The 18,738-nt window shown below is 31.8% G+C and overlaps 1 protein-coding gene across 1 annotated transcript; it reads left to right on the top strand.

The window, feature by feature from the left end:
* The first annotated feature begins 4,648 nt into the window (after positions 1-4,648).
* LOC132748342 (uncharacterized) lies at positions 4,649-17,546 on the top strand. Its single transcript, XM_060737925.1, has 17 exons — positions 4,649-5,756; positions 6,218-6,297; positions 6,759-6,864; positions 7,663-7,737; positions 8,109-8,197; positions 9,743-9,816; positions 10,255-10,409; positions 10,959-11,017; positions 11,211-11,288; positions 11,651-11,711; positions 12,442-12,529; positions 13,746-13,924; positions 14,531-14,677; positions 14,946-14,973; positions 15,250-15,554; positions 16,062-16,196; positions 16,859-17,546. The coding sequence occupies exons 1-17, from the start codon at positions 4,734-4,736 to the stop codon at positions 17,027-17,029; spliced, it is 2,853 nt and encodes a 950-aa protein (XP_060593908.1). The 5' UTR covers positions 4,649-4,733; the 3' UTR covers positions 17,030-17,546.
* The last annotated feature ends 1,192 nt before the right edge of the window (positions 17,547-18,738 follow it).

Below are 18,738 nucleotides of genomic sequence, written 5' to 3'. Positions count from 1 at the left end.
AGGTAAGAGCGCGAGACTTGTAATCTCGACATTGTGGGTTCGATTCCCGGGATGGCCAACTAAAATTACTAACCCGGGTGAGACTTTAAATCGAGGTCCCGTGTATGTGGACTTAAACAGTTGGCACGCTAAGGAACCAGGAGAAGCTTCTGGAGTTGGGGCATTTTTCTTTATCTTGCATTTTCCTCCAAAAGCTAAAATGGGAGGACTCGCCCATATGGGCAACCGGTATAAATATAGTATAAATAAACTCAAATACACACACAAAGTTGTTGTTAGTCCCTCACGTATAGCACCTTTTCAACAGACTCAATGACACGAATTGTGCCAGAAAAGAACAAAACAATTTAACGCACACTGAAATTGTTATTAAGGAATAAAATTATAGATAGAAAGCAACATTGTCATAATATGTAGTAACAAAATGATAAGCTGATGGAAAATATGTTCATGCCCAATAGCGCAACCACACAGATAATTATGATAAACAAAATGAAAAACATAAAGTTGTATCAACGTATAGCTCGAATTCGCTATTCCTTTCATTATCTGTTTACATTGATATTGACAAAAAGGGGTGTCGATAATTCTTATATAAAAGCATACTATTAATCGCCTAAATCTTTAACTACCTAAACATTTACACAATTTTAACCGTTCAGTGTTGAGTGTTGGCTTCGTCAGTGTACAGACTGTGGTTCGATTCTTGGAAAAGGCATTTTTTATGAATTGTTTTTTTTAGATATTTTTCAATGAATTGGATTTTAGTTCTTCGTGAATTTATATCACACAATACTATTTTAGAACATTGAGTTTTACACACAATCGCTTTTAACAAGTAAAGTAAGAGGCAACACAGTCGTTATTATAGTGATGAATGTGGAATGTAAAAAAATTAAATATACAAATGAGCCGAAATTGTTAAAAAATGTAGCAAACTGAATTCAGAATTGTAAAAAGAATTAAATTGACAATACTTTTCAACTGTTTGATGACTGTTAAAATCAAATACATTCAATTTTGCTAAATCGTTATAAGTTTAACTTTAAATTGTACAAAATATTAAATTAATCACAGTTTTATAAAAGAGGATATGAAAATGTTTTCTGAAAGTAAAACCCATACAGACATAAAAAATATTGCACAATTCCAGATTTGAACTCGGAAAAAAAACCCAACTTTTCTTAACATGAAATCTTCATAGATGTCATTATCTGAACTCTCTAACCACTACGCTACTCGGATTTACTTGTCTATATCCAATTTAATTCTTCTTAATTGCAGTAAAAAGTGCAAAATGTAATAACTGAATAACTTGCACAACCCATTATATCATAATGGTTTGACCGATTAATGCAAACGTTATCGTGTTCGACTTATAGTTTTCATATGTTAAAGAGACATGTTTGAATTTACTTCTCTCGGTTTAGAACTAAACAGAACAGAACATGAATTTTATTTTTTAGATTTGAGCATTCCGCTCCTCAGTCATAACATTATTCTACATTATTGTGTCAAAGTCAAACAATATAATGATAAAATACAATATTGAAAATAACAGTTACTATTGTACAAATGAATTGAGCATTTGTTTTATTTAACATTTATTGTAAAAAGATTATGCCTAGCTTTTAAAGCACAATTTATGAAACAAACGAAGTTAGTCAACACTTTGTCATTAGTTGTTGGAAGCAGCTGAGTAAGATAAAACATGTAAATGAGCCGTATCATGACAAAACCAACATAGTGCGTTTGCAACCAGCATGGATCCAGACCAGCCTGTGCATCCACGCAGTCTGATCAGGATCCATGCTGTTCGCTTACAAACCCTATTACAAGTAGAGAAACTGGTAGCGAACAGCATGGATTCTGATCAGACTGCGCGGATGCGCAGGCTGGTCTGGATCCATGCTGGTCGCAAACCCATTATGTTGGTTTTGTCATGACACAGCTCAAATGGTCTCATAATATAATATTTATCAATGTAACGTTTTCTCATAAGTTGATAGCAGGGACACAATCATATCATATTGAATTAGATTTTTTTGACTTTTTTAACCAACTACAGAAATGAATGCAATTCGATGTCAAATACATCTATGAAATAAAGTCTTTTCAATGTATACATTTGAGTGGATTACTGATTTATCCGTGAAAATTATATTTGATAATTTCACAGTGAAAATTATTAAAATATAATTTCACACTTTTCAAAGAAGAGACTTCCTTTAAAGATTTTCCCTATGTGGTCCCTCTCTTTTATTATTGCTTACAATTCCGACATTAGAGAAAAGGAAAGCTAAAATTGATAAATAACTTAAATTTGAACGTAATAAAAAAGATGAAACTTTCTTCAATTCATTCAATTTACCAATCACCAAATATCGTCTCTATTTTTAACTTCATTTTAACAGTATCGTTATCATTATGATTACATGTATAATTATAATTATTATTATGATTAATATAATGATGATGATGATGATGATGATTGATGATTATTTTTATTATTATTATTATTTTTTTTATATTATTATTATTATTATTATTATTAATAATATAATGATGATGATGATTATTTTTATAATTATTATTATTATTTCTATATTATTATTATTATTATTATTATTATTATTATTATTATTATTATTATTATTATTATTATTATTATTATTATTATTATATTGTGATGAGTTCCAATAGCAGTAAAATGAAAAAATGCTTCCTTGTGAACGACACTGATAAATTGTTTGTCTCTTTTGCTTACAATTATCATTTTAAATAAATTTATTTTGTACTATTTTATTGCAGCACATGTCACTTTAAATAACTGCATTCACAGTTAACAGACCGGACTGTTCTATTACTTATGCATGAATAATTTCACATTCCTACACTTGTGATTCGTCTGTAATCAGATAAATATACATGTATGTACCGGTTCATGGGGTATTTTTTTTATTTTGAAATTGTCAATGATTCTGAAATTTGATTTATAAAGACAATAATAATTTAACGAGAGAACTCATTTGAACAATATACAAATGTATATATCTTCCATGAGGCTCTCAACAAGGAACAACATAAATTTAACATATTCAAACTATTAAAATATATATAGGTTCAGAATTAGTTATCTCAGACAACTTGAATATTGTTGTTTAGATGACGAAATGTAAATACTACATGTATTTGTCATAAAAGTTGACTACAATTTCATTTTATCTGATCAGTTGTATCTTATATACATGACTTATATACATGACTTATATACATGACTTATATACATGATGTTTTCATTTGTCTAACCTAAACATAGTATAATTCTAGCATCTTTGCTTTCTGTAAACAAAATATTATGTTATCACTGTAAACAGAGGTAACTAAACTTCCGTCAATACAGGTCTATAAGTAATAGAAAGAGCACCGAAACACGAGGCTATCTGATTTGTACGAGGGGGCGTAACCCCCGAGTATTAATCAGATTGCCGAGTGTTTTGGTGTTCTTTCTCTTTTGTATCATAGTCAAACATAAAAGCACGTTCCCTGTTGTCACAATATGAAACCCCGGCAAAAATGAACCAATGAACGAACATCTGAATATGACATTTCTGTCGCTTTCCCTTTCTCTGCCGTCACAATATGTAAACCCCAGCAAAAATGAGCCAATCAATGGGCATGCTCTGGAGTGCGGGTAACTAATACCCGCACTCCAGTTAACGCACTGTACATGTATATGTATACGATTTAACCCTGACACATTTTCAACAGAAAGGTCTCCAAACTATGATACAATTTTAGATTGTGACGACAGGGAACGTGTTTTTATGTTTAACTATGATACAAAAGAGAAAGAACATCAAAACACTCGGCCATCTGATTAATATGATAGCCTCGCTCGTGTTTCGATGCTCTTTCTATTACATACCGGATTAATTTTCATCGAGTGGTATGAAAATAAATATTTCATGAGTGGCGGTAGCCACGAGTTAAATACGATAATTTACATACCACAAGATGAAAATAAATCATGTATATATAGAAATAACTTGAATTTCCTGTTTATTATGTACATTTTTCTCTTTTTTTGACAGTAAAATTTGAAAGACTTTCCATTAAATTGTACTGGCAGAATTTAGAAAAAAAGTAGTCCGGCAAGACACAAGCAGTCAATTTTCATCAATATTTCATTTATAAGTATATAATAAAAAAATATTTCATTATATTGAAAGCCGCCAGTAAATGAACTGATCAAAATATCTAAAAGGAACATATAATAATATATATAAATACATTGGGCCAATGGAAGTCAACTGGATTTTCTTTTAAATAAATCAATTAAATGTGCGAGTTCGATGCCCAGAGTAGATGTTTACATAAAATATAACGGAAATAGTGAAAACCATTACAACACTGGCAAGATCAGGCTACCGATCTATAAACACGGTTAATCCTGTTTGTTTCACATAAAATCTAAATGTCCACTTTTGATATAATATCGTAATCCGATTAATGAAATAGTTTATTCATTATTAGATTAACAAAATAAAAAACTGAACTGATTATTATTTGAGGTTAAGCGGCCAAAGATTAAAATCTCGCCAAAATACTTAAGGTTAACTGCACATTCAACCTGATAAAACAAACGGTGCGATATTTATAAAAGAAATACAATAATAGTTGTACTTTCGGAATAAAACTGCGACAAAAAATTATTTCATAAATAATCAAAAATGGCTGCCGCTGTTTTAGCGGCGGCGAGGAAGTTGGACTTATCTTCGGTTACTAAAGATGATAAAATTGGACTTGTTAAGGAAACTAGTACAGTTGGGGACCTAATATCTTTTACTGACCGCCGGATAAGCCCCGTTCGACAAGTTCATAGGCGTAGAGGAAGCACTGGCAATGCCGACATCACAAATTTCAGACGCAAAAGTCTTCAAAGATCTGACTCCGAAAAAAGTCTCAGTCAGCGGTCAAGAAAGAGCTCAGTAAGTGTAGCATGGGAAAGTGAAAACGTTTCCCCCGACCTTGATACATCCAGACTGAGAACAAGTCGGCGTAACTCCATGATGAATGCCCTAAGAGATGACCTCGGAAAAGTTCCGTGTCTAACAGCGTTGAAAAAAAGACCTTCATTGAGGCAGGCATCTGTTGACGAGAATGAATACGATGACCCTTTTAATCCAAGTGATTCTGATGATGACCGTATTTCACCATACCGACGAAAATCTACCCGACGGTCATCTAATATGATCCGTAGGGAATCACGCTTGTCGTCAAGTTCGGAATCCACGTCGGGAATTCTAACGGAGGCAGAGCAGAGAAAATTACGAATGCTACAAACACTGAACACAATGAATGGCGGTAATAAATGTAATTATAAACGTAACAATTCTATTGACAGTCAAGGTGAGATAGCGATTTTAGAAGCGTCGTACGGTAGAGGCAAGAAGAGGGGCAGCATTGCTACTCATGTGCTTATGAAAACTCGACATAAAAAAGGCCCGCTTACAGACTTGAAAACGAACAAAGCTGAGGTAATCCTAGGGTCACCTTCGCCTGTTGAAAAAAGTGATAATGAGATCATGTCGGAAGAGCAGCGAGATAGATCAATGAAGATGTTTCAGATGTTAAAGAAGAATGAGAAACCAAAGTTGATAGGTCTGGTTGGAAAACCTAAAGATTCTATAACGAAAGAGGATGTAGCAAAAGAGTCGATATTAAGTTTCCGGCGGAGATTGAAGAGAAAAAGGGTAAGATTTATTATAGTCATGTTCTTTTATTCAAAATTTAACTTTGTTGTAAAAAATCTACCTAAGTTTTAAATGGAACGTCTGTTTTATGCTTGTTGGTGTTCTGAAAAAAGCAAGATCTTTCTTTCCGACTATTTTTACATGATAAAATATGTATATTGTATTTCTGTTTCGAGGCCTTAAGGTAATAAAATGTTTCTGGCCAGTGTACATTCTGTGGAAGTTGATCACCAAGCAAATGACTGAGATTTTAGTTTGACCGTTGAGAATTTCTTTATAACCTCGGACCCTGTTCAAAAAGCATGTAATTTTTCATGTGTCAAGGTTACTTTCAGTTGTGTGAATGTTGTTTTCGTTAATGTTAGAAATATACCATAATATTTTATTTCATGCAAATTAAATGTCTTTTGAAATTGTTTTTTGACATTGGAAATTAATATTATTTGATAACCACATTCTAGACCAAACCAATAGACATATGGCGCAAACGAGCACGATTCCTTGTGCTTCTATTGAGGGCTTGGAAAATCCATTCAAATGCGTAAGTTTATATACATGTATTTTCTTTATGTACGTATGTTTATTAATGCTAACGAAAACAGTGTACTCTAAAGAGGGAAAAAATGCCCTGATGAATTTAAAATAATGAACAGCAAAATGGTGTAGATTTGAAATAGGTACCTGTCTTTATCCTTCAGGAATCCTCGCGCATGAGCTAAATCCCCGAAAACTTGGCCAGGCGACTTCTGGATTGAAAAATATGTCTGTTTAACTAGTATACTAATTTAAGAATATAAAATCATAATAATTTTTTTTCTTGAGATGGGATAGTGGTGTACGATGGTATATGTTTCAAGTGGACGCCGTAACCAACCATATGTAACTAATTATACAGCAGCCAGAAAAGCAGGAATGTATATTTACAATTTGTCCCCCTTTATTGTTATCTTTTTAACGATGGTTGTTTTTATTGTTTTTTTAAAGTGAGCGTTTATTTTTCAGAATAAATGAAGATCTAGTGGACAATAATGATTCGTTAGACATGATTACTAGAGGGAACCAGGCTGATCTGTTGTTTGATATTACATCGTTCAAGGCGTCGAAAGAGGTTCGTTATTAGGTAAAGGATTTCCAAAATCATCAAAATAAAAATAATTGCGCTACCACTAGTATAGAACCTGATCAGATTGCACAGATGTAAAAGTTGGACCGGCTATCATTGGTGACAAAGGACAAAGGCTAATCCATTTAGGATCACACTAGGTTAAAGGCTAAATCCTGTCCTTGTGTTGAACAATTGAAGTGACATTATGCTCATATTTTCATAGTCAAGCTGAGCTGAATTGACTTTATATTTTAAAAGATTGACTGTCAAAATGGTGCTTGACCAACAGTTGATACTGGAAAATGTTTAGGATACAATTATAAATCTGCCTAAAATATAAAAAGACTGCCCACTCTTTTTATAAACTGAGCGTTATAGGTAAATTCTAATGTATATTTACAGAAATTTCGTTTGAATCTTCTGTGCGTTATTTATTGTTTATGTGAACTTAATTATTAATTGAAAGGAATTATGGCAAAATGAAAACTTATTTTGACCTTCACCCGTTCAATCACTATAAAGTCTGGGATGGGCATAATGTCACTTTAATGAAACGTTATATGGATAAAAGGTTGAAACTATTTTTGTTCAAACATATTCTTCCATTTTCCAAATATTCTGGTACATTCAAATTCAATTTCTGTAATTAGAACTAACTTCTCATTCACTAAAGAATTAAATTAAATTATTTATGGTTTAAATTTTGTTTTACATGTAGAAATATTATACATGTACATGCCTTTATATTCTGTTAAAGCAACAGTGATACATGAATGACATTCTGTTTATTATTATTTGTAGGCTAAGATATCGTCGGAGGTTAAAAGAATCTTAATGAAGAAACCGGGTTTCAGGACAGAGGAGGAACAATACTATGTTAGTATAACTAATCCTTTAATACTAAATTACAGTTATCATAAACAATATATTGAAGGCAAATCATGAAAGGATATTTTATTACATATTTATAAATGAAATACATGTATTGAGTAACATTGGTGAAATAAAATGCGTATTTTTATTTTCTGTATTTTCACTGTAAAATTTATTTTCACTGCAGTGAAACATATTTTCCTTATATTCACTGGTGCCAGACTAACTTTTTTCTAAATTCAGCCAATACACAAAATTAAAAGGGTTTCTTCCTATTCATAGGGTTAAAAAAGGAAAAAGTATGTAATAAACAAAAAAAAATATTTTTTTTCTGATTCTTCATCATATGATAATAACATTTTAATATAATATAGGTGCAGATATTTCTTCGTAATTACAAAAGTATAGCAGAATACCCAGTTAAAATGCAAAGGCTGATAGCGCAGCGGTCCTGGATAGAAAGGTAACGTATATTCTTTCCTCTAACTTTGATTCTATAAATATCATAATAACAAAAGTCCAATATACCTCATGTTCTATGCCTATGTACAAATAATATAATATTATTTGTATACAATTTCATGCCTGTAACGTTGCCTTTCATTGGATAATCGTGACGTTTGTATTATCTGTATACAAGACTACAATCAGTTAATGAATAATCCCCCATAAAAACAACATCAACAATAAATAAATAAATTTTATAAATTCTTTATACAGATCTCTCACATGTTATATGACCGACTATAAACGGTTGTTTTCACATAAAATTCCCATTTAGCCAAGCCGCTCGAGTCATATAACCATTAAACCGTTATTACATATAAACATATAAACTGTCAGGCATATTTATAACTAATAATTTATACACAATAGACAAAAACAAATCTTTATTATACTATTTTTCTGAGTAATCTAGTACGACGGAATAATCCGGTGTGACTACAAGGCCGGTGAACTATTTAAATCCTTTTACGGATTCAAAACATCAGGTGCTATTAAATAAGGTAATGAAATAATCATTATATGGACTTCACTTGGACTTTCAGTCGTTTAAATTTATGGGCAGATTAAAGTTTAATGAATGCGATTATTTTACACATTCTTTTATGTTTCTACGCTTCCGTTCTAATTTCTTTGCATAGAGAACTTATTTTCCAAAGAAAGTGAGATTTTTATCTAAGAGAATAAAAAACGTATTCAAGATATAAAGAAAATCAGGAAAATTCAATTTCGTAGTAACAATGTTTCATTTATTGAATCTTCATCCCGCCACAAGTTAATTATCAGCGGTATTAAATCATCAGAGATCGATGTAGGACAATTTGTTGCAGAGACAAGATTTATTAACTCAACGAGAGATTTAATAAACTCAATGTCTGCTTATTGGGTGAAAACGCTTAAGAAAAATAACTTAAGAAACGCAGCGCGACGAAATTAACTGGTCTGATTGATTTGCGGATATCAAGACAATTCTGCGGCACAGCTGTTCAAAGAATATGTTTACTCGAGCAGTTTTTACGTAAAACAAATCCAATAAGTCCCGAGATGAAAAGTTTTATGCGCCGTTGTAGGCTTAATTAGTTGAGATTGGAGGGCTTTAGCCGATGGAATAATTTTCTTTCTCCCATTTCTAGTGATGTGAACTTACATTTAAACAAAAAGGTCGACTAATCTTTGTTACATAGAAACCTTTTTACACCAAATGAAATGCATGTGAATACAGATTCTAAGTTCTTAAAATCCTTTTATCCAGGCGCTTGTTTATAATTTTTAAGAAACTATTCAAATTACTTATTAAATAAATGCTTTTGTGAATTATGTTTTAACTGGCATGTCGTTTGTTCACGGTATCTATCTAAATAAAATGCCGCTCTTTATAAAAATTGACATTAAATTTTTCACTTGGAATTCGAATTTTTATTTTTCGTTTCGTTCGAAATACAAACTATAAATTCTGATGTTTCTGATCGCAGGAAATGTTTTATTTTTATTTGTATAATTTCAGTTTCGACATAAAACGTGTGATTGTTAGGGAAGGTCATGTTCCTATGTGTTTTTATTTTATACTGTCCGGATCAGGTACTTGTGTATTCTTTCTTTGACATTAAACTTGAACTCCTGTAATAGAATTTTTGTAAACGTATAATTGTTTAGACACTATATTTGAAATGGTAAGATCATTTGTCCACATGACTATTCTGGAGCACTATGAATAATGTAGATCATGCATATACACATGTTGTACCTAGTTCTGGCTTCCAAAACTTTATAAGCCGCTTTTTAACATTTCTGTTTTTTACTTGATGTGTTATCACGTCATGTCACTGTATATAAACGGGTACGCTGAACCTAGTTAGAATTTTTTTTTATCATTTCATACTTATTCCATAAAGAAGGTTACCGTTCTCTAGATTTGATATGCTGAATAATTTATAGAAGCATAGAAATAGATGATCCATAATATCAATACACTACATGTTCACATATTTTGTCATATTATGATGTGTTTACCATCAGCGATTGTGTCTGCTATGGATGACGGGGTTCCGAAGACCATCATGTTCCTCAACAGAGGTGACAGTTTTGGTGACGTCGCCATCTTGAACAATGCTCGACGTGAAACTACCGTAATATCTCGCGAGAAGATCGAACTTCTGTGTATGACTGATACGGTAACACTTTATACAAAATATTTTATATCTATGTGACAAATTATATCATAAATAATCAGTAGATAAAACACCCCAGGTACATGTGTTTAAACAACACAAAATGAGAAAATAATAATGGGCGAGTTTAATGTTTCGTAACCATAACAAAACATCTCTATAATAAACCTTATAACATCCTACACATTTATTTACCACAACCATGAGATACAGTTTAAATACTATATTACATTAATAATACATTAATGATTTAAGCTCAATTGTTATAAAAGTTTGAAAATTTAATTGAACCGCTATAGAGTTTTCTTCCTTGAACTAACCAGAAATTGTGTCAAATGAGGAAGAATTAAAATGCCCCCTTAAATGCTCGAGTCCACAAACTCTAGGTTGAGAGGCAGACACCTTAACAACTTAGGACACCGCAACCCTTACATTTAATTTCTCTCTTTTATTTTTCGTAATTTTATTGATATATTTAGACCTGGTGGTTGTGTGTTTGTATTTTTCAGAATTGTGAAAATGTATTTATGATTTATGGTTTGTATTTTTCAGGATTTCGTTGACATATTTATGTCTGGCGGTCTAAGGGACCATAACGACCCTTTTCTGAAGTAAGAAGTGAACATTTATTTTAATTTACAAACATGTTATCATAATTCATTCGAAAATACATTCTTTATTTAAGTTATGAATATACTTAAAGTTATTTCTAATGTAAAAAACTAACAAAATGTCATACATTCATGATAGGGTTTACTTTGAGCGATTTACTACATGTATTTACAATACATGTATTTATTTCAGCTCAATACATTTTCTCGATGGCTGGCCCAAAGAAAAATTAATTGACAACCCGAAACGATGTATCTTCAGTTACTTCAAGTGAGATTTTAAGTATATCTAATTATATTTAAGTTTATTTAAGTATATTGGAGTACATTTTAGTTTATTTTATGTATATTTGATTATATTTAATTTTATTTATGTTTTATTTTATTTAAGTTTTTTTTCAGTTTTCCTTTTTTCACTCTGTCCATTTCGTATCTTTATTTTCTATATACAAAATTTGTACATTAATATAAATGAACTATTAGGTAAATTATTAAATTATTTACCGATAGTCACTTTTCAAAATGATATACAATATTGTATTTTATTTTTTAAATGTGTGGTTTAGCTAATGCACGTTTATGATTCGAACGTTGATTACTTTAAACCTGATCTAGTTAATATTTTATTAACAGGCGTGGCACAATTCTAGTACACGACAGTACCAAAAATGATTGGATTTTTGTAGTTAAATCAGTAAGTATATTAATATGTAACGCTATGCTCACCTGCAAAAAGGTCTGTTAAAACTGGCATTTTTCATTTTTGTTTTGTTCTTTTAATGCTCTTTGCTTTTTAGAAAATGTAGTTGAAATTTTTATGAATATAACTGTGTTTATATTATATGAGATAAATAAAAAGAACTATAAACTGAATCTGTTTTTTCTAGGATTAATGTTTCTAAATGTTTTGAATGTTGAGGATATAGATGGTGCATGGTAGGACGCATGAGAGATGTTGCACATTATATTATCTCATTGACACATTCAATAATCAGGGTCTGCAGTGTTTAACCCTTTCACTGCTATAGGGGCGGCTTAAGCCGTCCCTGTTATTTTCGGCGTATTTGCCATATGGACGGCTTTAGCCGTTTCTATAATAATAATAGTAATTATAATAAATTAATTATAATAATAATGAAAATAATAATAAATATAAAGAAAATTATACCATCGACACTAATTATTATTATACTAACATATTTGGAAACATATATAATTATTATAATACTAATAACAAATAATTATAATTATATTAATTAATAACATACATGTAGTAATTTCTTAGAAAATCCTCTGGCAAATAGGTGAACAATAAAACAATAACCCTCTGGCAGCGAAAGTGTTAAGTATTTACTTTGATTTTCGTTACTTTTAAAAGAGCTCCTTTTTGTTGCTTTAATTAGCATAACCATGTTTAATTGAAGGGTAGCGCAAGTTTGCTGAAGAAGCTGCATGCAGTTGATATAAAGAAAAAACCAAAACCGAAGAAAGTGATGGACTTTAGAGATGAAGGTTTTGTTCAGTTTTGTTTTATAAACTATTCTATATTCCATAACAGCAGATTATTCATGTTTAGATTTCGCATAAACAATATGATTGAAATACGTTCTTAATTAAATTACTATATTTCAATGTATATGTAAGAAATTGACAGATTGTCGCAGGAATATATTGTTTTCAATATGCATTTTGCCTACATTCTGTACAGCGTAACTCTGCCGCTAGGTTTCACCGTGATCTTGGTTAAGAATTTCCACTACAATTTAAACTAGAACCCAACTGCCTGAGAAAGAACAATATGTGCCGGATGCCCATAAACCCGAATTGCTCTGTAAGAGCATATTAGGTTTTATGTCTGTAAATAAGGAAATCATGTTTACAGGAGGTCATGACCAATTATAGACATCGAGACAGCCTCCTTTCTTCAGAATTTGTTCACATACAATAGCAGGCGACAAATAACAGTTGTTATACGGAACTCGGCAAAAGTGGGGTTTTAAAGCTAATCCCCTGGTAGAAACTTTTACCGTTATAGCTTCACTTTGTACAGTTTAGAATAAATTACTCAACCCTTTTACGCTCATGTTCGCAGTTGTAACTCTTAAAGTTTTTATTTGTACCCCTGGATAAGCGAAGGAAACCAAAAGTTTTTTTTTGCCGGAGCAAGTCTTATCTCGTCTACATGATATATTTTTCTGGTCTGTTATATGATCATTGACTTTAATGCTATTGAAGAGTGAATACTGATAAGTTGCGTAGCCTATTCTGAACAAACTCAATCAAACTAGATTATTTTCACTGCTGCTTTAGAAAAATCTCCTTTCAATCAGAACCATTGTACAATGTAATTTTGCAGTTGTAACTGATAAATGCTTTATTTCATTATATCTTATTGTTAAGAACTTCTTAAATAGGCTATACATTTTCAGAAATGATTGTGTACGAGTGTTATGGACACTATGATTGACCTAAAATGCTCGATACAGATGCATTATTTAGTTATCCGCAAATCTACCCGTGGCAGTATAAATTGCACGATTTATTCATGAATGGAGTGACCGGAAATCTAATAGAAATGTCATGTCAGGCATAGAAAACGCGTAATTATTTGACCAAAAATAAAAATGTTTTTGGTGTTGTGTATACGAGAAAAAATAAAAAATACGGTACAAGTATACTATATGTACATGTTATTGATGCGATAGTAAATTTCTCTTGAACACTTCAGTAATGGAGGTAATGAAGCACGAGAGGTTCTTGAGTCACGAGGAGCAGGTACAGCTAATGTTTGAGGAAGAGAAACGTAGCCTTGACGACCAGAACCTGCACGTGCGTTTCTACGCTCTACCAGAGATTAACATCAAGACAAATGAGTCGTACAACGAACTACGACAGATGAAAGAAGAGGTCAAGTACTTTCTCAGACTTTAAATGAATGTTAACGTGAATTTAACGAATAATCTTGGGTGTTAGCCATTATAAAAAAAGAAAAACAGTCTATATGTCTCTTGTGGTAATAATTTAGGTAATTACGGTATTAAATATTGTTTGCTTATTTTAAAGTACATGCAGAATTTGAATGTATGAATGACTTACGTGTAGCAGCATTATTTAGCAATCTTGCCAAATGTTACCAAATATTGATTTTAAAAAAAGTTTAAAATGATGCAAAATGTTATGGGAAAAACACATTTCACCTGTCTGACTTTATTATGTATATTATCTAACATATGAGCCGTTTCATGACAAAACCAACGTAATGGGTTTGCGACCAGCATGGATCCAGACCAGCCTGCGCACCCGCGCAGTCTGATCACGATCCATGCTGTTCGCTTACCAACTATATTTACAAGTAGAGAAAATGATAGCGAACAACATGGATCCTGATGAGACTGCGCGGATGCGCAGGCTGGTCTGGATCCATGCTGGTCGCAAACGCATTACGTTGGTTTTGTCATGACGCGGCTCAGTCATTAAAAGTTGAAGATGATAATTGGTACATATAACTTACAGTTCATGAACGCGAACAGTGTAAATCGTGCCTTGGGTGCACTAGAAAAGTCCGGCGTCGACGTTAAATCAGAAACTGGAAATAGTGACTCTACACAACAAGTGTCCGACAAGAGATCTCGCCGGAAATCTATAGTTAATGTTTTAAAGGTAACTATGATTTCTCTACCTTAAATCTTATTCAGTTCAACTAACACACATGTATGTACCGACCAATTTTCTTTATATATCAGGAATAAGGCACCGCTGTAACTTTTAGAAGTTTGAGATTGACTTGTTTAACTTTCTATGTTGATGAAACATTCATTTAGTAAATAAGTTGATTGCTTTGTATGAAGTTACTATTATGTTTATATTAATATGATTATTAAAAAGTTTCATCATTCTTTTCAAGAGTGAAGTTGTATATATTTTACAGGGTCCGTTCATTAAAGGAGGGAGTTCACGTAAGTCCAGAAAAATATTATATATGTATATTTTGTAAAAACTGCAAAAGATATCAGACATTTTATAATCTTTACACTGAAGAAGACATAGGGCCTTTATCTACTTTATTGCAGTTTGTAAATTTGATATACATGTAGAAAGAGATACATTTTCATCAAAAAAAGTTCTATAATTTATTTTGTCCGTAGTTTAATTAAGTCAAAATAAAAATATGAGATAATGTGTCTAAAGAAGCCATACATAGGTTTCTACCTTTACCATAATTTCAATTGTAGTTGGTCGAGAAGCTTCTTTCGCATCTTTACCGTCAAGGAGAGATTTAGAATCTAGACCTTCGGAATCTAGAAATTCCCGCCGAAGTATAGCTTCCAACCAGAAGAGCGTCAGATTTGTTGACCAGGGTGAATCAGCGGAAAACGAGAACAACAATGTCGATGACGTGGTGAAAAAAGTTGATGACTGGGAACAGATGTCGTTACCGACTCTCGGTGAAAGTCCAATTAATGACCTGAGAATAAAACCGGTTGAAGCAAAACCAGTATTTGTCAATGCTCGTATACTTACTAAAGGACAGGTTTTTGTAAGTTACATTGTAAAAGTATAAAGATTTTTTAGCTCTGTTTAACATTGTTGAGTTTCTTGAGTTTAGTAAATATTTTGTTTTTGTTTTTTTTCCTTAGCAAATTTTAGTTCACCTTTTATGTAACCAGTGCCGTTACAAGTTTTTGTTTTATTTTCTATCATCTTTTCACTATTTCATACTTGTTCTCTATCGTTTATATGTCCTAATTTTTTTGTATATGTAATATTAGGTGATATAAATGTTGAGGTGATATGATGTTATATTACATGGTTTAGGTGATATGATGTTATATTACTGGGTTTAGGTGACATAGTGTTATATTAATGGGTAAAGGTGATATGATGTTATATTACCGGGTTTAGGTGATATGATGTTATATTACTTAGTTTAGGTGATATAATGTAATATTACAAGATTTAGGTGATATGGTGTTATATTTAAGGGTGTAGGTGATAATTATGATGTTATTTTATAGGGTGTAGGTGATATGATGTTATATTACAGGGTTTAGGTGATATGCTTTTTGAAAACCAACCACACTTCAGTCTCGTCAGTAATGGATCTGAATGTATTATGATCGAGAAAAAGTTCTTCTTGGAAAATGCTTCACAAAGACTTATGGTGGCGTTACGTGAATCGGTAAGATTACTTCTACCGTTTTATCTATTTTGATAAAACCTGTATCTGTACAAATATTTTAATAGATTTTTGAGTCTTTAAACAATATATTTAAATCATTTGAATAGTAATAAAACCACACGGGCGTTATCACAAGTGCATGTATGATAGACCATAATTGATGTTATTTTCATGACAATACTTTAACATAAGGGCGTCCGTGGTCGGGTGGTTGAGATCGTTGACTTCAAACCATTACCCCCTCACCGCTGTGGTTCTACTCAAGTGCCTGTTCGTGCCTGGAATAATAAGGGGCCCCTGATGTCTGAAACGTTTTCGTTTTCAGTGAAGCTGAAATATCACCATTTGAAATATCACTATATGACCAGTGTTAAAAAACATATTTGAGCCGCGTCACGACAAAACCAACATAATGGGTTTGCGACCAGCATGGATCCAGACCAGCCTGCGCATCCGCGCAGTCTGATCACGATCCATGCTGTTCGCTATCAGTTTCTCTACTTGTAATAGGGTTGGTAAGCGAACAGCATGGATCCTGATCAGACTGCGCGGATGCGCAGGCTGGTCTGGATCCATGCTGGTCGCAAACCCATTGTGTTGGTTTTGTCGTGACGCGGCTCATTTTACATTATCTGACTCTAATTCATCTTTTATTATTGCAGACATTCCCGTACCCGTCAGAAGAGGCTCTCCAAGATAATCTTGAAACACAAATGAGGTGGAACACTCATAAAACCAAAACTATAAACTCAATATTGAGAGAGGTTAAGATGAGAAAAAGTGATAAAAATGATGCGCGTTCAACATTAAAACTACCTTCACTGCACGTGTAAACTGGCAGGGACATTCATATCTGTTTTACAATACTTGCTCTTGAATTTCTTTCTGACATAAAAACGGAGAGGGCATGTCATTCACTAATAAGCTGCTATCGAAGTTTAAAAGAATATATTTTGTATCCAAATAATTTACAAATTACCTAGTCATTCGGGTTAGTCTTAGTAAAGATTATCTATTAGAGTTGAAGAGCGACTAAGGACAAAAACAAAACGACTGCATGAGAAAGAGAAAGCGATGGGGTCAGCATTTAATCGTTTTTATGTTATTCAATTTTCTGTCTATGATGAGTCTTTTAACAAGTACTATATCACCTGGTGCAGTAAAATTGCTATCATAAATTAATTGTAACGTATACTTTTATAATAATGTGTTCGTGATGTCGTTTTAAAATAGTACAATGTGTACATCAATATGTTATATAATACAAATGTATATTCATGTTGTAATGAATATCTGCTACTTCTTGTTTCTTGCCAAAATAACTCACAAGAGTCAAGTCTGACGGAATAATCTGGTGTTGTGTTTTTTTTGCATGTACCTCAAAACCTGTTAAAATATTATACAATATAAATATACAATATTATTTTATTGATAGTTTCATATGCAGTAATTTAAACCACATTTCATATACAAAGTGTTAGCGAGTATTACACAAAAATTCACTGCAAACATTTTTTTTAACAATTATTGTATTTTGACCAAAGCGTTATTAAAAAGAAAATAAATATTTTGTTAAGATGGGAAAATCATGTGTTTGATAACGCTATAATGATGGATTTGATACATATAAGATGCTTTTTATCGGAAGTTTGTAATGTGAAATAATTTGTCATGAAGATAATACATATACTATATATCACTACAATTGTATGATTGCCGAAAAGCAAATGTTAGTTTAGCTATATGACTAATGGGTTCTTTTAAAAATTGTAAGAGGACATCAAAAATAAAAAAAAAAGTTTTTGAGAAATTGAACGTAGCATTTAACACGAATAGCCCCAATATAATTGGTATCAGATAATATTCTTAAATTAGCTGCATTTTTTTGTTTTTAACTTTTATACTGAATAAGGACATCATTATTTATCACAGTGACAAGAAGAAACACATTTGTATTAAAATTCGATGAGTTTTTATACATATTACAACGAACTGTGTTCAGAAACAACGTATTAAACGACAGACATATTATCAAATATATGACAACACTGACTTCGTTTTACTAATATAGTTCCCTTTGTCGGCAAATTACAGATACAGGATTTGCTAAAGTGTTAAAATTACGATCATGTTAATGACCAAATTAATTAGTTATGCACAGAACGTTTAGGAACATGGATTTATTCTTTTAAATGTCATTGAAAGCGGTAGATCTAATAGTGAACGAAGGAATAATGTACGTTTTGACAATAAGCAAAGTCTCACTTATTATGTTATTACCCTCATAATTTGAATTGCAGTATCAACTGTTAAAAATCAAAGCGACAGTGACAAAAACCATTATGTCTAAACATCAGCTAGATTTTGACATACAATGTATTCAGTGATTCCAGTGGCATTGCATTTTACTTTTTGACAATTTTTGATACGTTTTTTTTCCAACTTGACATATTATAAATATGATTTGACATTAAGAAATAGTACAATAATCTTTATATAATTATCGTGAATCGTACAAAAAAGCAAAAGAACCGACCTTTAT

The sequence above is a fragment of the Ruditapes philippinarum genome, unplaced genomic scaffold (assembly GCF_026571515.1).
Source record: "Ruditapes philippinarum isolate M1 unplaced genomic scaffold, ASM2657151v2 ctg475_1_1_1_1, whole genome shotgun sequence".
Lineage (NCBI taxonomy): Eukaryota > Metazoa > Mollusca > Bivalvia > Venerida > Veneridae > Ruditapes > Ruditapes philippinarum.
This window is presented reverse-complemented; position numbering and strand designations above follow the sequence as displayed.

Coding starts and splice junctions, on each gene's coding strand:
- LOC132748342 (XM_060737925.1), top strand. CDS start 4,734: ATGGCTGCCGCTGTTTTAGCGGCGGCGAGGAAGTTGGACTTATCTTCG. Junction 5,757..6,217: donor GGAGATTGAAGAGAAAAAGG/GTAAGATTTATT, acceptor ACCACATTCTAG/ACCAAACCAATAGACATATG. Junction 10,410..10,958: donor TTCTGTGTATGACTGATACG/GTAACACTTTAT, acceptor TGTATTTTTCAG/GATTTCGTTGACATATTTAT.